This window comes from Rhinatrema bivittatum, chromosome 1, assembly GCF_901001135.1.
Source record: "Rhinatrema bivittatum chromosome 1, aRhiBiv1.1, whole genome shotgun sequence".
NCBI lineage: Eukaryota > Metazoa > Chordata > Amphibia > Gymnophiona > Rhinatrematidae > Rhinatrema > Rhinatrema bivittatum.
This window is the reverse complement of record NC_042615.1, coordinates 484,787,865-484,815,413: the sequence shown is the minus strand read 5'-3', so window position 1 is coordinate 484,815,413 and position 27,549 is coordinate 484,787,865. Positions and strand designations below refer to the sequence as shown.

The 27,549-nt window shown below is 47.8% G+C and overlaps 1 protein-coding gene across 1 annotated transcript in view; it reads right to left on the bottom strand.

The window, feature by feature from the left end:
• Positions 1–27,549, bottom strand: part of ITIH6 (inter-alpha-trypsin inhibitor heavy chain family member 6) — a 112,890-nt gene that overhangs the window by 7,578 nt on the left and 77,763 nt on the right. The window contains exons 6-7 of the mRNA XM_029607650.1: positions 18,236–18,405; positions 16,966–17,082 (exon numbers count right to left, since the gene is read on the bottom strand). Coding sequence (XP_029463510.1) covers positions 16,966–17,082; positions 18,236–18,405 — 287 coding nt within the window. The remainder of the gene's footprint in view (positions 1–16,965; positions 17,083–18,235; positions 18,406–27,549) is intronic.

Genomic DNA, 27,549 nt, shown 5'->3' with positions numbered 1-27,549 from the left:
GATGCGGGTTCACATTAACACATGCCGGAGCTGGTGGAAGGGGCGGGTGAGACAGGTACCTAGTGGGGCACCAGGCTGGGTTGGGGGGAGGGGGGGAGGATCACCAGTGCATCATACCACCGCTGTCGTCATTACAGCAGCAGTGGCTGTCCTGAGGAGGGAGTGCCCGCCACCTCAGTCTCTTGGGCACTGTTTAACACAGCAACAGTCCTGAGCCCAAAACTATGAGATAGAATGAGATAGAATCCCAATAAAAACTCTGCACCTCCAGTTCTACAAGCGCACTCCTTGTTCACAAACTCTGCCAGGAATGGGTGAGGTGCAGAACTGGGTTGCTTCGCTTTATTATTTGCCATTCAAAAAAAAAAAAAAAAAAGTTCAGACTCTGGTGTCACCTCAGTAACAGCAACACATACCCCCTCCACTACAAGGCAATCTGTTATGCAGCACAAAATCCTGTAAAAAAAAGGACTCAGAACCGATATAGCAAATCTTCCATACCATAACGGCACCAACTGCCAGGACTCAAGCAGCAACAAGCTAATCTATGAAAAGGCAGCAGTGCAAAAAATGCACTGTGACTAGAACCCCAGTACACTTCCTATTTGCGAGGTGCAGATTGGGAAATGTTACAAGCTGGACTGCATTCAATCCCTACACATAAACTACAAGCTAGCAGATTACCTCACTGTAGTCACACATGCAGAACACAGATTCTCACCATATACTGAATAGGTGACCACACATTAAAAATAGAAACAGAAAAAAAAACAGAACTGAAAGTTTCCAAAAGCCAGAGTCTGCATGCAGTGCATCACTGAAGAAATAGAAGCAGAAATGCATTTCCTCCTGTGCTGTGCAGAATATGAAGCTATCAGAAATGCTGCACAGTTCCCAAAGCTGACAGAGAAAAATCAGACTTCTCACAAAAAGGAATGAGCAGGGAAAACGCCGTATAATCCTGAAGAGAATGGCAGAAAGAGCATCTACAGCAGCAAAATAACTCCTGCTAGGTTCACACCTTCCTTTTATGTCGAAGCAGTGATTATATCATCAGGGGGCAGTGCTGCTGGGTCAGTAAAACTGGTAGGCTGTTGTGGGACCTACTAAAAAGCAGCTGGGTATTGTGTGTGTGGGGGGGGGGGGGGGGGGCAGGACACCGCACGGGGCTCGGGACCATGAGATACAGGATGCTGACTGCAGAGCAGTGGCCCATGGTCGGGCTGGGGTTTTCCTGGAATAAGTGTTGAGAACCAGCAGCTTAAGAAGAGATACGTTGAAGGAGTTAGGGATATGGAGAGAGAGGGGAATCTTGAGTTTCTGGGTCATGGGAATAAGTTGTTTTATAATTTGGTAGGGTCCAATAAATCTTGACGCAAATTTGACGGAAGGTACTTTGAATCGGATATTTTTAGTGATGAGCCAAATCTTATCTCCCGGCCGAATTGAGGTGTGGGCTTATGCTTCTGGTCTGTATATTTTTTGTATCAGTCAACTGCTTTCCTAAGGAGTGTTGTGTTCCGCGGCCGTGGCGCCCCACGACCGCGGCCCCCTACCTGACTTGCAGCATCCCTTCACCACGGGAGCCCCGGGGGAGGGCTCCGACTCGGGCCATTGCGCCCGCGCGGCCTCCGGTGCTGCTCCTTGCAGGGGAAGCCGTCCTGCTTCCTCCCAGTGGCGTCTCCCCTCCGTGGGGGAAATCCAAAATGGCCGCCGCCATCCTTAGGCACGAGGCCGCGCCTCTTCCACAGAATTAAAGGGACCCAATCCCTTTAAATGGCTTCACCTGTTCCCTATCAGCCAGAGCAGGGGAAGTATAAAAGGCAGTTTCCTCTGCTTATCCAGTGACTTGGCAATGTCCTCCAGCGCTGTCTAGTCTGCTTGCTTTGGTGAGTCCCTTGAGCTTTGGATCCTGTTCCGTCTTGGTGTTCCTGGCTCCTGACTTCGGATTGGCTTACGGTGATTCTCTGGTTCCTGACTTCGGATTGGCTTACAGTGATTCTCTGGTTCCTGACTTCGGATTGGCAAGTGGTGATTCTCTGGCGTATGACTTCGGATTGGCAAGCGGTGATTCTCTGGTGTACGACTTCAGGACTGGTGAGTGACAACCCTCTGGCACTCAACCTAGGACTCCTTCAAGACTACCATCTCCAAGGGCCCACCTAAGTCCCTGCGGCCCGGGTCCCTACGGGCTCCTCCCGGGGGGACCACGGGCTTCCAGGGCAAAGCTCCAGTCAGCCCTTGCACCGTCATCTGACCTCTCAAAGGTCCACCTAAGTCCCAGCGGTCTGGGTTCTTACGGGCTCCTCCTGGGGGAACAGCGGACTTCCAGGGGTGAAGACACAGCTCCTCTTCTCGACTCTTCCTCCGCTTCCTCCGCTTCCACCGTTGCCACAGTCTCCAGTGCCAAGGGTCCGCTGCTCACATCTTCTGCTCAGCCTCGCCACCCGACGGGAGAACCTTCGGACCTCCCTCCTAAGGAATTCCATCCTCCCGTTGGCCCAAGGGTTCACAACCCGAGCTTAACAAGGAGAAACTGAGTATTCGGGCGAATTTCTTGCAAATTGGACAAGAGTAGTTCTGCTGCTAGTCTCAGTAGTCAGCTGAAGGGGCATTGATATCTTAGGGTGTCTGCTATTATACAATGTAAAATGGATAGGATCCAGAAGATTTGTTGACTTAGGACGAAGTGGGCCATCTTAGAGAATCTGTCCACGACTACCCAGATAACAGTGTGCCCGAAGGAGAATGGGAGGTCCATAATTAAGTTCATGGATATGTGAGTCTAGAGTTTCTGAGGTTACCGTTAGTGGTTAGAGCAGACCCAGCAGTCGCAGATGAAAGGTCTTATTTTGCACACAATTAGTACAGGCAGATACATAGTCATGCACTTCCTTAGCTAGGTTAGTTGCAGAAGATAAAGTCTAAGGTCTAAAGCCTAAGGTCTTGTGGATGCCTTGGTGATGTGCCAGTTTGGAATCATGTGCCCATTTCAGGACTTTCTGTCAGTGAATCTTGGACACAATCATGTTTCCTGGAAGGATTCTTGCTGGTACCACAGGGGCGATCAAGGTAATTTTAGCCAGGTTAATGAAATACTGGGGGTCCTTGGAGATGTCTGCAAGGTCAAAAAATCTAGATAGAATTTCCACTTTAATGTTTTTGTCAATCGGTTGATAGGTTAGGCAGAAGTTAAATCTGGCAAAAAACAAGACCATTTCACTTGTCGTGGGTGGAGTCTCCTGGCAGATTGGAGGTATAAAAGGTTCTTATGGTCAGTGAAAATGGTAAAGAGGTGCAAGGCACCCTCCAATAGCTGACACTACTCCTCCAAAGCGAATTTGACAATGAGCAGCTCTCAATTGATGATGTCATAGTTTCTTTATGATGGGGAGAATTTTTTTGAATAGAAGGCACAGGGTATCAGCTTGCCAGTATGGGTGGACTGTGAGATGATGGCGCCTGCGCACACAGAGGAAGCACCGACCTCCAGGAAAAGGATTGCATGGTGTCAGGCAACACTGGAGAAGAAAGGAACGCATATTTCAAGAGGAGAAAGTCTTGGGTTGTCATGGTCAGGCAGGCTAGGTCTGGCAGGAGCAGGGCCAGACTCTGGGGCAAGGGTGGACTGGATCTTCTGCCTGCATCAATCTACCCCTGGGTCAGGTTGAGCCCTCAGGTTCTGGTGACTGGCAGGACTTATCTGGAAAAGGAGAGTGGGCCTGCAACTGGGAACACAGCTGGTACTAGAGGCATGGCCTGGAGCTGGAGACCCAGCTGACACTGAAGACAGGCAGGGCTGGAGACCAGGGCTGGAACCAGAGACAAGGCCTAGGACTGAAGACAGGACTATAACTGGGAACAAGGCCTGGGACAACAAGGACAGGACAAGACTAGGGCTGGACCACAGGAACTGAACAAGGAACACAAACACATGAAACAAGGAACTAAAATACAGCAAGTATCCTAAGACAAAAACAAGTAAAACAGACAAGAAGGCCTAAGCAGACCACAAGGCAGGGTTAGGTGAGCCTAAAAGGCCCAAAGACCGCAAAGCAGGGCGAGGAGACTGCAGGATAGAGCTGGAAGGACGAGGAGGTCATATGGCAAGGCTGGAAGGCCAAGGCTGGAATGCCAAGGCAACCATAGAGTAAGGCAGGAGCAAGAAGGCCAGAGTGGCCATGCAGTAACAAGAAAAGCAAGGAGAGAAAATGAAAGGAGACAAGGTGAGTCGAAGAAGAGGCACAGAGTTGTGGGAGAGGCTGGGCTAAATAGGATTGGCCTTGCTGAGTCATGGGAGCTTCTAGGAGGTGGTTAGGATGCAAGCGAGCATGGCTGTGTCAGGGCCTCTGCTGGCAGGGAGGCTGCTTAGCAGCCAGGATCATGACATGGGTGGCCAATCCTTTGAATTAGTCCTCTTTTTGTATGGGCGATGATGGGAGCAATAATTGTAGAATAATGGTGAATGAACTGTCTGTAATAATTAGTGAATTCTAGAAAGTGCTGGAAAACCTTGAGATCCATTAGCTGGGGCCCATCCATGATCATCAATAACTTGGAGGGATCCATTCATAATCCTTGTGCTAATATGTTATGCCCTAGAAATGGAAGCTCCGCCTGCGCAAACACGCACTTCTCCAACTTGGCTTATAGGGAGTGGCTTCTTAGCAATTGGAGTTCCGACTTGACGTGAGAGCTGTGTGACAGGAAGGAAGATGAGAGACCACATTACTCCTGTTTTATACGATTTTCACTGGTTTCACAGTGGCCTGTGAAATTTAAAAATCACCCTTCTTGTGCACAAAATGTTGGTTCTTCAATCCTGCCCATGGGCAAATGCCGTGCTAAAGGTTTACAATCCGACATGTTTGTTGTGCTTCTCTCAATGTGGTTTGCTGGATGTGCCTTCAGCAAGGCAATTGCTGCTGTTATGGATCCCTACTCGAGAGCATTCACATGACGACCTGTACAAAGTCATTTAAAACTACACTGAAGATTTTCTTTTTCACTGTTAGATAATGCAACAAGCTGTTAGATAATGCAACGCCTAGCATCAGGATAATATAGTTGTTGGAATTTTTACCCATTAGTTTTATTTATTTTAACTGTTTTAGTTATTTTATTTGTGCTTATATTTAAGATGTTTGGTGTCTTGTTTGCATGTATTTTATTATGATTGTACATAAATGCTAATAAACATAAACATAATCAATACATGGGCACAAGGACCCATCTTTCTTGCCAGCAAAGAGGAAACTGGCCTGGCAGAGGAAGTGGAGGGCCTGATGAAGCCTCTCTCAAGGTTCTCCCGGACTTATTTGGTCATTGCTTCCATCTTGAGGATGGATAGAGGGTACACTCTACTTAGAGGTAGTGTTTTACCCAGTATTAAATCTATGGTGCAATGGTCAGATGATGAAGTGGGAGGATTATGGCCTGCTTCTTGCTGAAGACATCAGCAAAGGATGCATTGGGCATGGGGAGGCCTGGAAGAGCTGGGAGGTCCGATGAGCAGATTTGCATATGGGGATTCATTGGATGAAGATAGTTATGGAAACAATGGTTACCCCTGCTGAGGATTTCTCCAGTCCATGTCTGGACAGTGTCGCTGAAACCAGGTAGGCCCAAGTAGTATGGGGTTAACAGTCTTCTGAAGCACAAAAAATGAAATGTGTTCTTCATGCAGAGTCCCATTCTTAGGGGCAGATTTTAAAAGCTGGGCAAGCACATCCATGTGGGCGCGCTACCCGGCGCGCACACATGGACATGCAATTTTATAACATGCGCGTGCAGACACCGGAGTCTAGAAATGCTTTACAGAAAAAAATCCCTGCTTCCAAAGTCCAACTGGACTGGCATAATAATTTGTTATGAGGGAGGAAGATGAATAGTGCCTAGGGTTGCCTCTCCCATCCACCCTAAGCATGGGAGTTTCCCCACCTTTTCAGGACATGAGGAAGCATAATGACCTTTGCCTGAGCAGCAATCTCCTCTGATAACTTGGTTTGCCTAGCTGCATGGGCTCTTCCATGGATATGGGCGAAGGCAGAGGTTGAACAGCAGACGTCATAGTTCTTTGAAAGCTGGGTGCTAGGTGAGTCCCTTGTATGGAGACCTCCTGTTCTTGGGACTGTTATTGAAAGTGAACATCTATTTTCACACACAGAGATATAAGGTCCTCCAGATTGATGGGGGTGTCACGACTGGATAGTTCATTCTTGACTCTTTCCAAAAGACCCTGCCAGAATATGGCTATTTGCACTTCTTCATTCCAGTTAAGTTCTGATGCCAGGGTACGGAATTGTACCACATACTGCCCAATGGTCTGGAGCCCTGCCTCAGGTGGAGTAACTGGGAGGTTGAAGATGACATTTGAGTGGGCTTGTTAAAGAGTTTCCCGAAGCAAGTCAGAAACAGTTGGAGATCACAAATACTGGGATAGTCTCTCTCCCATAAGGGGGAAATCCAAACCAGTGCCTGATCAGACAGCAGGGCAACTATAAAGGCCACTTTTGCCTGCTCAGTTGCAAACTTAACTGGCTGGAGTTTGAAATGGATCAAGATCTGGTTGACAAAGCCCCTGCAAGTCCTTGGGTTCACTACCTTAACAGGGTGGAAGGAAGCCATAAGATGGCGCGGGCCATCCAGTGCTCCTACCATGTACAGGGGCCGGCCAATGGCACAGATACCCTGTCACATGGTAAGGGCAAAGGGCCATCGGCGCCATTTTGATTAGTGGCAGCAACGGCCCGAGAGCGGGAGATGGCTCCCGGGACCCCCAAGTAATTTAAAAAAGTTTGGGGGGGGGGGTTGGGAGGGTGTAGGAAGCTAAAGGATATGTTTTAAAGGGTCGGGGTGGGTTTAGGGGTTGTTTTTGTGTGCCATTCTTCCCGCCCTCCCCCAAAACGATAAGAGAACCCCACAAACAATTTCGTGGGGTTTTCCTATTGGTTTCGTGCAACCCTCGATTTCTGACGAGTTTGAAAATGTCGAACGATATTTTCAATCGTCAGAAAAACGATTCACATCCCTAGTAAATACCTGTGATTGAATAGAATGAGCCCTTAAAACCTCAGAAATAGGACGACTTTGACAGATGTACACCGAACCTATTGCTTCTTTCAACCACCGCGCTATTGTGGACTTTGAAGCCTTATGACCCTTTTTTGCACCACTTCATAGCATAAAAAGATGATCTGAGAGCAGGAAGTTATGAGTGAGCTTGAGATACCGCAACAATGCCCGCTTTACATCCGAGAGTCGTAACTCCTTCGTGAGAGGCGCCACCGCATCCAGGTTTGGAAAGGCTGGCTGTTCTGCAGATTGATTTAAGTGAAACAACGACACCACCTTCAGAAGAAAGGAAGGAACTGTACGCAATGAGACTCCGCAATCCGTAATTCTCAAAAAAGGATCCCTACATGACAGAGCCTGAAGTTCCAAAATCCTTCTTGCGGAACAAATTGCCACCAGGAAAACAACCTTTAATGTACTATCTTTCATAGTTGCCCTTCTAAGAGGCTTGAATGGAGCCACACACATCCCCTTGAGGATGAAGGTAAGGCTCCAAGAGGGATACAACTTCTGCACCAGAGGATGCAAATGTTTGTGCCCCAGAGAAAACACAACACATCAGAATGTGCAGCTAAGGCAGCTCCCTGCACCTTGCCTCGAAGACAGCCCAACACCGCCACCTGAACTCTGTGGAAGTTAAAAGCTAAACCCTTCACCAACCCTCGATGTAAGAAGGTCAAAATATGCGCCACAGACGCTTGAGTAGGTTCAACACCCTGATATGCGCACCAAGTCTCAAAAACCTTTCAGACTATCACATAGGCTAAGGATGTTGAAGTCTTCCTAGCTTGCAGCAGAGTGGAAATGACATCATCCGAATACCCTTTCCATCTTTAATGCTTTCTCTCAAAAGCCAAGCTGTAAGACAGAAGCGAGCCGCCTAATCTGAAAATATGGGACCTTGGTGCAGAAACTTTCGTAGATGGGCGAGACTCAATGGCCTGTCCACTGCTAGATTGACCAGATCCGCAAACCATGGCCGCCGAGGCCATGGTGGAAACACGTACATGAGAACACTTTGTGGCCATAGAAGCACCAAGGCATTGACCAGCTTCTGCTCCTCATTCCCTTCTGCGACTGAAGAAGCGTGGAGCCTTGGCATTTCGCTGAGTTGCCATCAAGTCCATATGGGGCCTGCCCCATCTTGGAATGGATAAGCCGCATTGCTTCCTCTGACAACTCCCACTCCTCGAGATCCAGCTGCTGATAACTGAGAAAATCCACCTGCACATTGTCTATCCCGACTATGTGAGATGCTGCCAATAATTCCAGATGCTGCTCTGCCAGCGAATTAACTCCTGGGCTTCCTGAGCACCCTGTCGGTTGATGTAAGCCACTGCATTGCATTGTCTGACAAAATCCTTACCGGACAAATCCTTACCGGACAAAATCCTGCGCTAGAGAGGTAGAAAGCCACACAACGCGAACTGCACCACTCTCGTTTCTAACCGATTAATAGACTATGACGCCTCTTCCACCAAACACTGACTCTGTGTTGACTGAGTCTGGCATTCAGCTCCCCATCTGGAGAGACTGGCAGTGGTGTTAACTACTTTCCAATTTGGAACTTCCAAATCCATTCCACGGACTAACTGGTTCCGACCAAGCCACCATGAGAGACTGGACCTAGCTATCTCCATAAGAGGCAGTAGCAAATGAAACTGTTCTGAGAATGGATTCCATCAGGAAAGCAAGGTCCTCTGCAGAGGCTTCATATGAGCAAACGCTCAAGGAACCAACTCCAACGTGGAAGCCATGGAACCAAGAGCCTGCAGTAATCCCAAAACCTGGGAGCCATTGTCTCTAACAAACTGCAAACCTGCCTCTGCACTTTGCAAATGTGCTCCCTGGTGAGAAACATTTTCACGATCCTGGTGTCAAAACATGCCCTTAGGAACTCCAACTTGTGAGTAGGCGTAAGATGACTCTTCGACAGATTCACTACCCAACCCAGGGATCTTAACTGCTGCAGTACTAACGCCACTGCTTGTCTGCAAAGAATCTCTGACTTTGCTTGAATAAGCCAATCATCCAGATATGGGTGAGCTAGAATGCCCTCCTTCCTGAGAGCCGCCGCCACCATGACCATCACCTTGGTGAAGGTCTTTGGAGCAGTCGCCAACCCGAATGGAAGGGTGCAAAATTGAAAATGTGTCCCAGAATCATGAACCTCAGGGATCTCTGATGATCTGGCTGGATTGCTATGTGTAAGTACATCTCGATCAAATCTAGAGAGGCCAAGAACTTTCCTTTGCACACTGCTGCTATGACCGAGCGCAGGGCCTCCATCCAAAAACGAGGAACTGTGAGAGCCACATTCACATTTTTTAAATCCAAAATTGAACCGAAGGTTCCTTCCTTTTTTGGGGCCACAAAATAAATGGAATACCTTCCCATCCCCCGTTCCCCTACAGGGACAGGAACAATGGCCCCCAGCATCTGTAAGCAGTTGATGGGTTTCCTGTACCACCTGCCATTTGGTTTTGGAAGCGCAAGGTGAGACCATGAACAAGTCCTTTAGTGAGTGAGCAAATTCTAACACGTAACCTTGTCTTATCACACTTAGGACAACTGGTCCATTGTGATCCTGGCCCTCTCCTTGTAGAGAAGTGCCAACTGACCCCCCCCCCCCCTCCAACTCCCCATGACCGGCACCAAGAAGTGGGCTGACCTCAATTCATTGGGCGTACTTGACTCCAGATGCCCCTTGGCCGCAACCATCCCTGTTCGGCTTTCGACCTTGAAAGGACTGGTTCCAGAACGGCTGCCTCCCAGTGCTTGACTCCGCCCCTTTTCAGGATCCTGTCCCTTAAGAGAAGAATCCTCCTCAGGAGGGTTCTCTACTGGAGGGTCCCCTTCCTCTGAATTCCGAGGCCTTGTCTGCAGCATTTGAATGCGCAGCCCTACCAAGGACTCGCCGAATCCTGGTCACACCACTGGTCCATGAAAATGTGGACATCTTCCTAGGTTGCGGACCCTGCGAACCTTCTTTCCTGGGAAAACACCACCCCCACAACCTTCCTGGCGAGATATGCCTTATGCATCAAAAGAACAAATTCGGAAGAAAAAACTGCAGGATCATCAGGATCCTCCCCCAGGAGGTCCTCATCTTCCCCCAACAGAGACTCCCAGGCTCCCCAGTTCTCCAGGGGGCTCCGATAGGCCAAGGGCAGCGATGGAGGGAGATCCCCTCCCCCCTCCCCCCGCAGCTTTAGAAGCAGCCACGAGTGAAGCCAAAATGGCCACCATTCCTGTGCTAACCGGGAAGGGGCCCACTGCTGCACTCGCATCACCTACAAGCCCTGCGGGCTCTCGTTGCCTCCCTGACCCTTTTTCAGCCATTCCCAAGCTGCCCTCTTCCCGGAGAGGCAGCAGGAACAAACTACGGTTCAGGACAGGCATGTATGCATGTCGCTGCATGTGGAGCACTGTCTGCCAAGTGGCATAGTGCCTGCTGGCTTGATTGCGCGCCCAGACAGCTGCTTAGAGCAGTGGTTCTCAACCTTTTTTCTGTCGGGACACACCTGACAGATGGTTCTCACATGCGTGACACACTGACCCATGATCGTCATGGGGCTAGATGTAAAAGTACAGTTTGCATCCACGGGAACCCCCCTGACCCACAATAATGGATGTAAAGCAGAATTATGACATTCCCCATACAACTCACCCTACAAAAAAGATATTCTGGTTCTGGTGTCATCTCAGTAACAGCAACTCAAACTCCTTCTACTTCCAGGCTCAATAGCCCTACTTATGAAAAGCCAGCAGTTTACCACCAATGAATGTCCTCTTGAGAAAACACAACAAATAAGACTGATAAAACGCTTACATGCTAGTAAAATATATCATCTCGGTAACAGACACAGAACCGACCTAACATACTACCAGGATCTGTAGTAATGCACATAAACTAATCCGCACACAGTTACACCTGTATTATGGAATACACTCAAACAGGAGCAACCCTATCTATGAAAAGGCAACACTATAAATATTAAATCAGGCCCTAAAAAACAAATACACCTCTTATTAGGAAAACAGAACTAGCAAGCAGCAATAGATCCCCACACAGAAATAATTGTAAAACTATACTAATAAGCAGAATAATGAAATTTCTGATCTATTAGTTAAAATTTGTAACCTATCATTAAAATCATCCATTGTACCTGAAGACTGGAGGGTGGCCAATGTAACCCCAATATTTAAAAAAGGCTCCAGGGGCGATCCGGGTAATTATAGACCAGTGAGCCTGACTTCAGTGCCGGGAAAAATAGTGGAAACTATTCTCAAGATCAAAATTGTAGAGCATATAGAAAGACATGATTTAATGGGACACAGTCAACATGGATTTACCCAAGGGAAGTCTTGCTTAACAAATCTGCTTCATTTTTTTGAAGGGGTTAATAAACATGTGGATAAAGGTGAACCGGTAGATGTAGTGTATTTGGATTTTCAGAAGGCGTTTGACAAAGTCCCTCATGAGAGGCTTCTACGAAAACTAAAAAGTCATGGGATAGGAGGCGATGTCCTTTCGTGGATTACAAACTGGCTAAAAGACAGGAAACAGAGAGTAGGATTAAATGGTCAATATTCTCAGTGGAAAAGGGTAAACAGTGGAGTACCTCAGGGATCTGTATTGGGACCGGTGCTTTTCAATATATATATAAATGATCTGGAAAGGAATACGACGAGTGAGGTTATCAAATTTGCGGATGATACAAAATTATTCAGAGTAGTTAAATCACAGGCAGACTGTGATACATTACAGGTGGACCTTGCAAGACTGGAAGATTGGGCATCCAAATGGCAGATGAAATTTAATGTGGACAAGTGCAAGGTGATGCACATAGGGAAAAATAACCCTTGCTGTAGTTACACGATGTTAGGTTCCATGTTAGGAGCTACCACCCAGGAAAAAGATCTAGGCATCATCGTGGATAATACTTTAAAATCGTCGGCTCAGTGTGCTGCAGCAGTCAAAAAAGCAAATAGAATGTTAGGAATTATTAGGAAGGGAATGGTTATTAGAACAGAAAATGTCATAATGCCTCTGTATCGCTCCATGGTGAGACCGCACCTTGAATACTGTGTACAATTCTGGTCGCCGCATCTCAAAAAAGATATAGTTGCGATGGAGAAGGTACAGAGAAGGGCAACCAAAATGATAAAGGGGATGGAACAGCTCCCCTATGAGGAAAGGCTGAAGAGGTTAGGGATGTTCAGCTTGGAGAAGAGACGGCTGAGGGGGGATATGATAGAGGTCTTTAAGATCATGAGAGGTCTTGAACGAGTAGATGTGACTCGGTTATTTACACTTTCGAATAATAGAAGGACTAGGGGGCATTCCATGAAGTTAGCAAGTAACACATTTAAGACTAATCGGAGAAAATTCTTTTTCACTCAACGCACAATAAAGCTCTGGAATTTGTTGCCAGAGAAGGTAGTTAGTGCAGTTAGTGTAGCTGGGTTCAAAAAAGGTTTGGATAAGTTCTTGGAGGAGAAGTCCATTAATGGCTATTAATCAATTATATTTAGGGAATAGTATTAGCCACTGCTATTAATTGCATCAGTAGCATGGGTTCTTCTTAGTGTTTGGGTAATTGCCAGGTTCTTGTGGCCTGGTTTTTGGCCTCTGTTGGAAACAGGATGCTGGGCTTGATGGACCCTTGGTCTGTCCCAGCATGGCAATTTCTTATGTTCTTATGTTTCTAAACAGCTATGAACAGAATAACATCCAACAATTAAAAACCCATAAAAAATATTAAAAATTCTCCAAACACCAATAAAATATTTCAAAAAAAGCAGACACATCACATAATATTAAATAATTAAAATGGCAGTCAATCAAGAAAAATAAACTTAAAAAGCCACCTTTACTTACCCCCTCCAGCAGCTCTCCTACTCCTCTTCCATGCAGGCCTTAGCACACAGCAGAAGCAGCAGTAAAGGCTAAGCTCTATACTCATGGTCCTCTTCCTTAATGCCCATGTCTCTCACACACACACACCATACCAGTCATGCCCCCATGACCAGTTTCTGTCTCTCACACACCAATCATCTCCCAAACAGTCTTTGACACACACACCAGTCACCTTCCTGAACAGTTTCTCTCATGCCATACACACACACAGGCTTCCCACTCCCGTGTTCTACTTACATATACGGGCTTCTCACTCTCATAATCACTTTCTCTGTCTCACACACACTCACCAGTCTCTCATTCCCATGCTTGTTCTCTCCACATGCACAGGCTTCTCATTCCCATAATCACTTTCTTTCTCTCACTCACACACACACACACACACACACACCAGTCACCTGATCTCTCTCATGCATACACACACACAGGCTTCCCACTCCCATGTTCTTTCAGATATACAGGCTTTTCACTCCCATGCTGTGTCTCACACACACCCAGGTTTCTCACTCCCATGCTCACTCTTCACATGCACAGGCTTCTCATTCCCATAATCACTTTCTCTCTGCTACACACACATTCATACACACACACACCAGTCTCTCTCTCATTTCCATGCTCGCTCTCCACTGCACAGGCTTCTCATTCCCTGAATCACATTCTTTCTCTCATATTCACACACACCAGTCTCTTTCTCTCATACACACCGTCACCTTACCAACCAGTCTCTCGCTCTCATGCATGCACACACACACACACACAGGCTTCCCACTCCCATGCTCTCTCTCTCTCACATAATCAGGCTTCTCACTCCCATGCTTTCTTTCACACACATCCACCCCCCCCCCAACAGCTGGCTTCTTACGCCCATGCTTTCTCACATACCCAGATTTCTCACTTCAATGCTTTTTCTCTCTCACACACACACATCAGTCACCTCCCTGACTAATGTCTCACACTCTCACATACACATCAGTCATCTCCTTGAGCAGTCACTTTCATTGTCTCTCACATATACACATACATCAGCTCTCTGACCAGTTTCTCTCACTCACACACATGCTCTCATTCACACGCAGGCTGGCTGCTTCTTTCTCTCACTCACTTCCTCTTCCCCGCCCCTCCCCGAGCACAAATAGTAGCTGCAGCAGCCTTTTCCTCCAGCCCCCGCAGGCCAAGAAGGAAGAATCCCATTGGCCGCGGGAGGCTCATGCTGCTGTCTCCTTTCCCGATTACCGTCTGCTTCAATTGCTTGGGGGCCGCTGCTGCAGCCGCCGCTGCTACTTTATCACGCGGCACTGCTCTTTCTCCTTCCTGCGCACCGCGTATCACGTCCTGTTCCGGGTCATGGGGGGGGGGGGGGCAGGCGCAGGAAGAAGAAAAGGCCAGCCACCGGTGCCACAGCTTCTTTTAGCACTGCTGCCGTTCCCACTGGGCTTGAACGTGTTGATAGCCCGGCAGCAACGGCAGCAGGGAAGAAAGAGCAGCGGGAGAGACCGGGAGCACGCGACACACCAGCCGGTGCTTGGCGACACACTAGTGTGTCGCAACACACTGGTTGAGAACCGCTGGCTTAGAGGACACTGAAGAAACGATGCAGGAGTCGTCACAGCCTTGCCCCTACATGTCTGCCTGCAATCTGCCCCCCAGGTCGACCGTTTTGCAAACAAAATAAAAAGGACACTTCCCTTGAAGATGGGAAGCAGGCTCCGCACGTCCTCCCTGGGGAAGAGGAAACTGGTCCTACCAGTTGTCTACCCCCAGCAGCTAAATGAGTGAAGGACCAAGCCAAATAAGGGTTTCCAATCCCCTGCTTGTCCACCTTGGCACCAGAAGGAATGGTCCCACCAGGACCTGCCAACCTTCTGAGAGGAAATCCTCTCTCTTTTCTTTTTCCCTCTCTCTATTTTTTAACTCATTTCCAGACTGCAGGTTTTGTACCTCTACCATCTGCTGGAGACAGAGAAATACTGAGGGACTGCAGGTGGAGCACCAGGTTATATGGCAGTGTCAGCAAAACCTTCTCTGTCTCCATCTGCTGGAAGGGAGGCAAAACCCAGACGTCTGGACTGATCTGGATATGTACAGGGAACAGCAGATTACAGTACACGGCGCAGGGCCTGGCACCATGAGGTATAGGATGCCAAGCAATGTAGCAGCAGTTTATGGTTGGCAGCATGTTACATTTACCCTTTCAAATAATACTAGAACTTGGGGACGCTCCATAAAACTAACAGGTAGCAGATTTAAAACAAATTGTAGAAAGTGTTTTTTCACTCAACGCACACTCAAGCTGTGGAATTTGTTGCCGGAGGATGTGGTTAAGGCATCTAGCATAGCCGGGTTAAAAAAGGGTTTGGAGAAGTTCCTGTATGAAATGTCTGTAAATCATTATTAGCCAGGTGGAATCAGGGAAACATTTACAAACTTTTCAGGGCAATGAAGGGGGCAATTTTCAAAACTGTGCAGGCAGGTGCAAAGCCTGCAGGTACTTTTATCCATAGATTTTGCACCAATCCTCAAAGGGAAGTTATGCATTAAACTTCCCTTTGAAAATTGCCCCAGGATAGAGTACCTGAAGACATTTGCACCTGTGTTTTGTCTGGTATTTTTTTTTTTTTCAGGCAAAAATAATGCACATAGTTGCCCTTCCTGGCTCAAACTTGCCCTGGGAACACCTCCATAAAAATGTAAGTAAAAGTGCACCTTTTGTAGAATAACATGAGTATGTTTACCTGCATATAGTTGGGCAGTTTTCAGATAGCCCCTTTTACCTGTGTAAGTAGCTGTTTATCAGGCCGATACAGTACAGTGCGCTCCTTAACCCGCGATAGGATGCGCATTTTCGATGCGCTAGCTTTACCCCTTATTCAGTAAGGGGTAATAGCGCGTCCAACCCCCCCCCCCCCCGAACCTAATAGCGCCCGCAACATGAAAATGCATGTTGATGGCCCTATTAGTTATTCCCGCGAGATTCAGTAAGTAAAATGTGCAGCCAAGCCGCACATTTTACTTTAAGAAATTAGCGTCTACCCAAAGGTAGGCGCTAATTTCTGCCAGCACCGGGAAAGTGCACAGAAAAGCACTTTCCCGGTGCACAGAAAAGCACTGCCGGCTCTAATTTAAATAAATTAAATTACTGTATCGCGCGCACAGGAGAGCGGGCGCTTGCCCGCTCTCCCGCGATTTTTACTGTATCAGCCCGTATGTGAGTAAATGGCTTTTGAGAATAGTCATCAAAGTGTCTTGAATATGAGTCTGTTGGAGTCTGGATTTCTTCCCTGCTGAGGACAAAAGGGGCAGAGCTGGCCGTACATCCAGTGGTGCCTGGGAACAAATTATATCTGGTGCCCCTCCCGTGTAAGTGTTTTTGCGTCACCACAGGCTACAGTTCAACTAGTCACAGACTGTAATTGTAAAGAGTGTAATTCCACCACTGTATCTCCTCTCCCCTCACCTCCAACTGTTTTCCACCCATGATGTATTTTTCTACAAAATACTTATAGTTTAAGATAAATGCCCCTTCTTATAAAAACAGTTTAAAACATGGGTACCGCGAACATACACAGACACAACTGAGATGAAAATCAATATGCACTTGTGACATGCCTGCTCACTCAGCATGCCAAAACATGACTTCTCCCTCCGCACCATAGATGATGTTTACTGTGGAAGTGTTTTACAGTTCAACTGGTTACAGACTGTAATTCTAAAGAATGTAATTCAACCCCTATATCTCCACTCCCTGCAGTGTGAGTTGAAAATGAAAAGCAAAAAAAACCCATAAGCACTATTGCTGTGTGCTGTGCCTTTTAAAATTGTTGTTGTTAAACCTGTTTGCGAGCATTTATTTCAGACAGTGGTCCGGTTGACCGCCTGGCTCGCCTTACCCAAAGCCCAGGACTGCAGCGTATGCAGGCTGAGCTAATAATGAGAATGACAGAAATAATGCAGGAAGTTTTCTATATTACCTGCTGGATTTTCGTGCCGTACATGGAGCTGCTGACATCGATGACAAAAATCACATTTTTTTGCACTACTTGGAGATTTCGAGGTGCAAAATAGTGAACAAAGTAGCCATTGTAGATCTGGGGAGAGACAAGGAAGGAGAGGGACAGACAGACAAGGAAAAAGAGATCAAAGGAGGGAGAAAAAAAAGAAAAGAGTATCAAACCTGTTCACAGGAAACACAGAACACTTCAGCAGCGAAAAAATAATTCTGTGACAGAACTACCTCTTCCAGAACTGTACCCCATCATATCTAGGAGATTTTGGCACTTGGTGTGATCTTAAAATGGTTGCTGCTGTCCTTCCTGCCTTGCCTCACCTATGTCTCTGCACTCACTTGCTTCATCTCTCCCCACCCAGACACACGAGCTGATTCAGTATGGTGCGCTCGGCTGAGCGCACTGTTAGCTCCCGGTTGGCCGCTCGCTTTCGACGTGCTATTTTTACCCCTTATACAGTAAGGGGTAATAGTGCGTGGAAAACGCGTGTCCAACCCCCCCCCCCCCCGAAACTAATAGCACCTGCAACATGCAAATGCATATTGATGGGCCTATTAGTTATTCCAGCGCGATTCAGAAGGTAAAATGTGCAGTGAAGCCGCACATTTTACTTTCAGAAATTAATGCTTGCCCAAAGGCTGGAGTTAATTTCGGCCGGCACCAGGAAAGTGTACAGAAAAGCAGAAAAAACTGCTTTTCTGTACACCCTCCGACTTAATATCATAGCGATATTAAGTCGGAGACCCCCAAAAATAAAAAAAAATTTAAAATCTGCCCGCGGCCCATGGGTTGGAAGACGGACGCTCAATTTTGCCGGCATCCGTTTTCCGAACCCGTGGCTGTCAGCGGGTTCGACAACCGATGCCGGTAAAATTAAGCGTTGGCTGTCAAACTCGCTGACAGCCGCCGCTTCTGTCAATAAGGATGCGCTAGGGATGCGCTAGTGTCCCAAGTGCCTCCTTTTTACCGTGGGCCCTCATTTGCATGCTCTTGCTTACTGAATTGCGCGCCCAGGAGACTGGCCTGGGAGCGTCGAGAGAGTGGATGCTCGCCGGCTCTCCCACGCGTTTTACTGTATCGGCCTGACAGTGTGTTGACCTCCTTTAGCTCTCCCTGCTTCACTCCTCCTGAGACCCTGAAATTTCTGCTTCAACTCTCCCTGTTCCCTCCCCCTCCAAGATTCTGCGCGGACCTGTACTGTCACTCCCTTGCTCCCGTGAGACTCTGCACTGACCTGCAGGTCTCCAGCTAGGTCCTTCATGGTTACGTCGTATTGCAGCACAAAGTCGGCCATGATCCCTGACGGGGAATAGGACGTCTGCTGCTCTGGAGAGGGTGCGAAGGTTACACGGGCACAATTAGTGCCCCGTTCAATGGTGGTGCCTGGAGGTATTTCAGCTTCTCCTGTGAGGCACAACAAGCATGTCATTATAGTGGCAGAAGCTGTCATTAGAATAACTAGAAGGGTCATTATAACATGAGGACCATTCATTATAGGCATAACATTCGAAGACATTTTTGGCTGTATTAAAATAACCTGGGGCTGAGTGTAAGAATACACGCATAATAACCCGATTTCACACATATTTTTACCCAGACTGAGAAAAGGCATTCTAGGGGGGTCAGAGTTGAGGCAGAGTCAGCACTAAGACACAGAATATTTTATGTAAGCCCTTTGAAGAGGGAGTGTAAATTTACACCTGTGAACGTGTGCACATATTTGGGTAATTGCCCAAATTCAAAGCAAACTTATGCACGTTACGTTCACTTTGAAAACACGCAGTGAAGTCTGCCTAAATAATGTAGGGGAAGGCTTCACCACCATGTGGGCTGTTTGATACTTATCCTTCTTTAACATGAGAACAGTCATTACAGCATTCTGACCAGTCACTATAAAATGAAGTTTCTCACCAGAAACAGGTGTTCTCCGTGGGCAGCAACACAAACAGCCACACAGGTTGGTGACGTCAGCCTCCGGTGTAGAATTCGGGCGTGCTCGCCTTATATGACGCAGAAAGTTCTAGAAGTTTTACAGAGCATGCGTGGGCATTCCTGCCCAACCATCACCTCTCCCAGGGTCCTCAGTTTAGTCTAATACCTGTACCCTTTTTTGTTTACTTCTGCTTTCCAGGGAGGAGGGAGGGATTGTGTGACTGTTTGCGTTGCTGTCTATGGGGAGCACCTGTTTGTTTTCTCTGTGGACGAGCACGCAATACAGCCACACAAGTGGGACTCCCAAGCTTTGATAGCCAAAGAAGTAAACTAATGCCTTTCTTTTGGAAACTTTGCATTCAATTAGTGTCTGCGGAAAGTTGTGCTATTGTCCTTTATTTGTAAAACAGTTTTGAAGACTGATTTTCCAAACTCTGTACTTGGCTTGAGCTCTCTATCCAAGCAATAATGTTTGATGAAGATGCTTCTAGCTGACCAAGTTGTTGCATTTAGAATTTCTGTTAGGGGATGATGACTCTGGAACGCCGTCGAAGTTGCCACCACCCTAATCTGGTGTGTTTAAAAGATTTGGGCAGAGTGCGATTCTCTAGTGTATAGCAAAAGGATATACATTGCCTTAGCCAGGTGGATAAAATCTGTTTGGAAACTGTCACTTTTCTTGTGCTCTGAATAGGAAATAAATAGTTCACAAGATTTTCTATATGACTGTGTTCTCTTTAAATAATAAAGAAGTGCTTATGATAAATTTGTTCTTGTCTTGTAGAATGAGGTTTTTGTTGCGTATGTCAGTCTCAGCAGGCCCGCGGTCGGGCCCCCTTAGCCCCGTTTGCCTGCTCTTTTGCGGCTGTGGGCAGCCACCTCCATGCTCGGGCTGCTCCTGTTGCTCCCAGCTCCTCTGCGGATGTCCCAGCTCCACAGCGGGCCTCCCCACTCGGTCCGCAGCGAGATGCCGCCGTCTTGCACCACGCCTCTTCCTAGGCGCGCGCACGTGCAACCAGGCTATCTTTAAAGGGGCCATGGCAGGAAACCACCCCGCGGCCCCAGATGATGACATCACTGGATCCCGGTATATAAGGCCGGGCCCAGCCAGTGCTTCCTTGCCTTGGCAACAGGTCTCCACGCCTGTCGTGTGCTTAGTTGCTGTTCCCGCGTTCCACTGTGTTCCTGGTTCCCGGTTTGTTCCTCCTTTGTCTGTGTTCCTGATTCCTGATCCTGCCTTGCTCCTGGTACCTGTTCCTACTCCTGAGTGCCGCGTTTACCCGGTTTATCTACACTACTGATTGATACTTGGCTTGACCCCTGCTTTGTCTGATTACGCTTCTGACTGATACCTGGCTTAACCTCTGCTTCGTCTGACTACGCTTCTGATTGATACCTGGCTTGACCCCTGCTTCATTTGACTATGCTACTGATTGATACCTGGCTTGACCTCTACTTTGTCTGACTATGTTCCTGCTTGACCTTTGTCTTGCCTGACCATCCTCTGCTTGACCCTGGTTTGACCTGTGTCCGTTTGCCTCTTCTCCTTGCCTGCTGCCTGCCCTGATCCCAGCCTGCTCTACCACACCTCTGTTGAATCTACTCTGGACTTGGCCTTTCAGGCTCCGGCCTGTTCTTACTCGGGTGCCCCCTGTCTGCTCCAAGTTTCCTTTGGCGCCTGGGTCTCCTGGACTCAGCTTCATCTGGACGTTCTCCGATCTCAGTCATCGCTGCTGGCCCCTGGCTGATTCGCTCATCGCTTCCAGGAAGACCTCGAATGGAGGCCCACCTAAGACCAGCCAGCCCCAGTACCCAAGGGCTCAACCTGCGGGGAACGAGGGCTGGGATTGACGAAGCTCCAGCCGGCCTCCGTCAATCAGCCAGCTCCACCTATCGATGGTGGGGACCATAGGGCTTGCCCTGTGGGTAGCATCAACCTCACCTTGGCCCAAGGGTCCACCTCTGGCGTTTGGAAAGAAAGTAGGTAACTATTGATCGATTTATATGGAAATATGATGTTATTTTAGGGAGAAATCTTGGGTTTGCCCTAAGTGTTACTCTGTCTTCATGGAATATCATATATGGACTGTGAGTAACTAGCGCCTGCAATTCACTTATTCTTCTTGCACTAGTTATCGCATTTAGAAATGCTACCTTCCAGGATTTCGATTGCATAGGAATATCTGCTAAAGTTTCAAAATATGAATTTGATAGTTTTTGTAAAATATAGGTCAGATCCCAAGTTGGCATTGGAGGTCTAATTGGAGGTCAAAGATTAGCTAGGCCTTTCATGAAACGTTCAAATAATGGATTCTGAGAAATGGATTTCGTAAGGATGGAATCATGAAATGCTGTAATGGCGCTAAGGTGTACTCTTATTGTAGAAGTTGCCTGGTTAAAAGACAGGAAACAGAGAGTAGGACTAAATGGTCAATTTTCTCAGTGGAAAAGGGTAAACAGTGGAGTGCCTCAGGGATCTGTACTTGGACCGGTGCTTTTCAATATATATATCAATGATCTGGAAAGGAATACGATGAGTGACGTTATCAAATTTGCAGATGATACAAAATTATTCAGAGTAGTTAAATCACAAGCAGACTGTGATACATTACAGGAGGACCTTGCAAGACTGGAAGATTGGGCATCCAAATGGCAGATGAAATTTAATGTGGACAAGTGCAAGGTGTTGCATATAGGGAAAAATAACCCTAGCTGTAGTTACACGATGTTAGGTTCCATATTAGGAGCTACCACCCAAGAAAGAGATCTAGGCGTCATAGTAGATAATACATTGAAATCGTCAGCTCAGTGTGCTGCAGCAGTCAAAAAAGCAAATAAAATGTTAGGAATTATTAGGAAGGGAATGGTTAATAAAACGGAAAATGTCATAATGCCTCTATATCGCTCCATGGTGAGACCACACCTTGAATACTGTGTACAATTCTGGTCGCCGTATCTCAAAAAAGATATAGTTGCAATGGAGAAGGTACAGAGAAGGGCAACCAAAATGATAAAGGGGATGGAACAGCTCCCCTATGAGGAAAGGCTGAAGAGGTTAGGGCTGTTCAGCTTGGAGAAGAGACGGCTGAGGGGGGATATCATAGAGGTCTTTAAGATCATGAGAGGTCTTGAACGAGTAGATGTGACTCGGTTATTTACACTTTCGAATAATAGAAGGACTAGGGGGCATTCCATGAAGTTAGCAAGTAGCACATTTAAGACTAATCGGAGAAAATTCTTTTTCACTCAACGCACAATAAATCTCTGGAATTTGTTGCCAGAGGATGTGGTTAGTGCAGTTAGTGTAGCTGGGTTCAAAAAAGGTTTGGATAAGTTCTTGGAAGAGAAGTCCATTAACTGCTATTAATCAAGTTTACTTAGGGAATAGTCACTGCTATTAATTGCATCAGTAGCATGGGATCTTCTAGGTGTTTGGGTAATTGCCAGGTTCTTGTGGCCTGGTTTGGCCTCTGTTGGAAACAGGATGCTGGGCTTGATGGACCCTTGGTCTGACCCAGCATGGCAATTTCTTATGTTCTTATGTTCTTATGGTTTTGAGTCGAAATATAGTAAAGGTATTTTAGTAACTGATTCACAGTGAATGTATGAGGCTGAATTGAATTTGAATTATACCAAATACAGAATCTCTCATATTTATTGGAATAAGCCTTTTGAGTTGGGAGTTTTCTTGAGGCTTTCAGAATGTTTGTGATCTGCGTAGAAAAGTCTAAGTTGTCATAGGGATGCGCATCAGCTTCCATGCTGTTAGAGCTAATGTTCATTCATACTTCTGGGTGTAACAGAGATCCGTTGCACTGAGTAAGAAGATTGTCTTGGAGTGTTACGGCTAGACTGCTGTGAGGGTAGATGGTGGACCCTTGGGCCGGCCTACCGGAGATCACGGGGCAGGCCGGGAGGCGGAGACACGAACAGGCGAGGTTTCACCCGGAGCCGGGAACCCCCCCGGGAGGAGCCCTTAGGGGCCCGGGCCCTTGGGACTTGGGCACTGCTGCGAATGTCCAGAAGGGCTAGTGCGTAGGGAGGCGGAAGGCCCAGTAGCAGCAGAGGCGGCTCAAGGATTGCCAGAGAGTCCCAGGGAAAGGCTAGGTCAGGAAGCTGGCCCAGGAGGGGCACTCAGGACCAGAGCAGGCAGGCAGAGGTAAGAGTTCGTGGCAACCCAGGGCGGGGTTGGCGGCAGGCTGTGGCGAAGTCAGAAGCAAACCGGAGTCAAGGCAGGCAGCAGGCTGTAGCGGAGTCAGAAGCAAGCCGGAGTAAGGGCAGGTAGCTGGCTGTGGCGAAGTCAGAAGCAAACCGGAGTCAAGGCAGGCAGCGGGCTGTAGCGGAGTCAGAAGCAAACCGGAGTCAAGGCAGGCAGCGGGGTGTAGCGGAGTCAGAAGCAAACCGGGGTCAAGGCAGCCAGCGGGCTGTAGCGGAGTCAGAAGCAAATCGGGGTCAAGGCAGCCAGCGGGCTGTAGTGAAGTCAGAAGCAAACCGGAGTCAAGGTAGGCAGCGGGCTGTAGCGGAGTCAGAAGCAAACCGGAGTCAAGGCTGGAATCAGGGATTCAATTAGGAAACGCAACTGGAAGCAACTAGTCAGCTCGGAACCTCGTTGCAAGGCGTTTAGTGAACGACTGAACGCTGGTTATATCGGGAGCAGTGTGTGACGTCAGCCGAGAGGGCGGAGCCGTACTTCCAGGAGCTGGACGCACAAGAAGAGCGTCTTCGCGTGTGCGAGGCCGGAGAGGAACAGGCCTGCAATGGCGTCTGCCACGTGGGAAGCACGCGAACGAAGGACCCCCCGGGGCCTGGACCAGACGGAATCCTGCGGCTGCCGGAGCGGAGGTAGGTGGGCCTGAGCCCGATCAGGAGAGGGGCGGTCGGGACCGCAACATTGGAGTGGTAAATGTACTGGATTGTCCACTGAGAGACGGTCTGGGACAAGGGGCCTGTTCCAATGGGTCTAATAGTGGAATACATATCCTGAGCTAAGGACAGAGGGAAGTCAAGGGGCTCCGTATTGAATCATTTAGCAGGGTTTGCTTTCTTCTCAAAGATTCAGGGATGGGGAGACCTGACTAAGAGTTTTATAGTGAAGAAGATGTTGGTAGGGTGGGCAAAGAAAACGGGGCCAGTACACAATCACAGATGCCCAATAACTCACGAGTTGGTAATACGATTGTAGCAGGTTTTATCACTCGTGTGCAATTCAGTTTTCAAAGTCAAGTTATTTTGAGTAGCCTTCTCACTAGCATTCTTTGGCACCCTAAGAGTCAGCAAGCTGATGGCCGCATCGAAAAAGGACATGAGTTATCAAGGAATATTGTTTCAGAATGTCAGGGTGTCAGAGCAATCTCTCCGCATAGTGTTGTAAAGGTCAAAGATGGATCAGATGGGGTGGGGCTCCAAAATCTGCCTGAGGTGAGTGGCATACAGGTTATTTGTCCCGCGCAGAACTTGCTGACCTTTTTGACATTACTGGCGGATATGGGCAAGTATCTGTTAACACACATAGATAGCTTACCGCTCACCAGATGCCAATTTTCTACAGTATTGACTTTGGCTCTTAGCACATCAGGGTGCAATGCGAATGAGTTTGGCACACATTCTTTTCGGATTGGAGTGGCTACCGGTGCGGCCCTGGCAAGGTTGAGTGTTGATACTATCCAGAAAATTGGTAGATGGAAGTCAGACATAGTTAACACATACATTAGGGCAGATTGTGCATGACGAAATAACTTGTTTTCTCAATTTCTGTCCACAGATTTACTCCAGGGCCAAAGGACAGTCTGGACTGTCAGACACTCCTTTGTCCACTGGGTGGAAAAAAGGGCCAGAGCATGCACATACAGGTTACACCTGGGATAGGCCATGAGTGACGTGTGCATTTTATGGATGGGAGAGAGAGGAATGTCTTGGGATCAGCTGATAACTTGCGTGGAGATCAAGAGGGTTTCACTGAATAAGCCCAGTGTCATAATCATTCATCTGGGTGGCAACGATCTAGTGTCTCGGTCTTGCATACATTTGATTCGTCGCATCAAAAGCGACTTGGGCAAGATTGCTGCCTGGTTTCAGGGTACTTGCCTAGTGTGGTCCGATAACATACACTGAGCAAAATGGAGTGACAGTAAATTGTGGAGGAGGGGGCGTAAAAAGATCAACAAGCAGGTCGGCGTATAGGTGCAAAAGCTGGGTGGGTGACACATTTTGAACAAGTGGGCAGACGAGTTTTGTGAGGGCCTTTATAGGAACGGCAGAGTTCATCTTTCCGATATAGGTTGCAATCTGTTTAACAATGCATTGCAGGAGGCCCTAGAGGAAGTCTTCAGGTGAGGAGGCCGCAGCTTTGCATTGGAGGGGGGAATGAAGCAAGTAGTACTACCTCATGCTGGTGGCAGATGCACGAGCTGGTGGGTTGAGTTTGCCAGTTCAGATGGCCCCCTTGCTTGGAAGGGTACGACTGGGGGTTGGGCTTGATGGCTGTCTTGCTAGGTAACATGGAGGACAGCATGGGGTCAGACATGGTTGGTTCAGGTATGACCCTTGGCTCATGTACCGAATTATTATTCTTGCTGTTAATTATAATACTAAAGCTGCGGCCTTTATACCCAGTTCTTTTCCTGTCTCTGCTTCACTTGGCTTTGAGGGAATGATTCCCGGGCTGCGAGGGCAGGGGTCTCGCAGTTATAGCAGATGTCGATGTTATATGGTCTAAAAGAGTAGCATGGATTTCTTCTACTCTGGTGTTGATCAGAAGTGGTTGATGATGATAGTAATTATAAAGCTGTATTTTTTTCTTTATCAACTCAACTGCTTCCTCCATCTTTTTCCCAAACAGATTGTCACCCTTACATGGGGCATCTGCTAGCCTTTCATGTATACCTTCTTTCTTTCACTCTGGATGCTCGTAGCCAAGTTAACCTTCTTGCTGCAATGGCAATTGCAGATGTTCGAGAAGCTAAGTTGAAAGTGTCAAACTGATCTGGTGTTACGCTCTCCTCCTCCAGAGAGGAGGAGTTAGCAATCTATTATCACTCACCCCGCCAGGAGGGTGGAGTTAGGAATCTATTCTGCTTTTCTCCTGAAAGGGGGAGGAGTAGCAAGCTGTCATGATCTGCTCCTCCAGAAGGGAGGAGTTAGCTATCTGTGGATCTGTTAGCGAACTGCTGTTAGATGCTCCTGTAGGAAAGGAGGTAGCAATGTGTTATGGATCAACTCTCCAGGGAAGAGGATTTGGCAATCTGTTCAATGATACTCTTCTGAGGAGAGGAGCTAACAATAGGTATATTGTACTTCGCTACAGAGATAGCAATCTATCATGCCTCCGCTACAGAGTAGCAATCTGTTATATATAGGCTGCTGGCAAGTCCTATAGAAAGAGAAGGTAGCTATCTGTATAATACTTCCATAAGCGGTGTTAGTGGTCGGTAGTGGTTAGTTCCCTCAGAGTGGTAGTAGTGTAAAGAATGACCAATTGGAGGAAATGGTGAATCCCTGGGCCGATGGCAGATGACAGCTCCCCCAGGAGGAAATCCTGAGAGGAACCACCGGCTAGGCTAGAATATGAAGTAAATATAAATAGTTCTTTATTAGACTGGAAGCTGGACCACCAGTAGTGGCAGTAGTGAGTCGATGTGTCCGGCAGGGCTGAAGTCCTTCTGATACTGGAATATAATCTCTGGGTCGCTGAGCTGTAGAGAGACTAGAGGTAGTGAGTAGACAGGGTATACTGGATACAAGATGGTACACTCACAATAGTAGATGTCAGCAATGGTCTCTATGCCACAGAGAGTCTTTAGTACATTCAGGAACAGGAGCCGTAGGCGAGCACTGGTTCCTCTGAACAGTCTGTAATAAGAACTCACAATAGCTGTATATGAAATGGCTTCTAGAGTAGAAGAGAGTCTGTAAAAGATTCTAGGAACATGGGCCCTCATGGAGCGAGTACCGGTTCCTATTTGTAATCTTGCCAATGTAACTCACGATCTCCGTACCTGTGATAACGTCTCGGACGGAAGGGAGTCTTCAGAGTTATAGGAATGTAGGCCCTCGTGGAGCGAGTACCAATTCCTATATATAATAGAACTCACTGTGTTCACGTCTGCGATCGCCTCCAGGCAATGAGGAGTCTTCTGAGTATGCAGGGACGTAGGCCCTCGAGGGGCGAGTACCGGATCCCGTCTTGGCAATCTGAAATCAAGAAGAGAAAGCGGAGCCCCCATGTAGCGGGTACTCCTGGTAAGTTTGAAAAGGCCGAGCAGTGGGGAAGGATTCCCCTCACTGACTCGGATCATTGTTGCAAGTATCGTGGACTGCCGAAGCAAGTCCTGTTGGAGTTCCTTGCTAACTCGTTAGAGGTTAGCAAACAAAGACCTTTTAAAGTGCAAATGGATGACGTCACTACGGGGGGACGCCCCCGAGGTTCGCGCCCTTGCTGGTACAAAGTCTGGAGCGCACGAGCGCGCGCCCTTACGTCATCAGGAACATGGCGGATCCGTAGCATCAAGCCAGCCCGGGGACACCGGGACCAAGAGGCAGAGAGAAGCCGCAGCTGCACCTTCCGTCAGAGCCGAAGGGAGTCGTTCCCAAGGTAGAGAGGGTGGAGCGAGTGGCGAG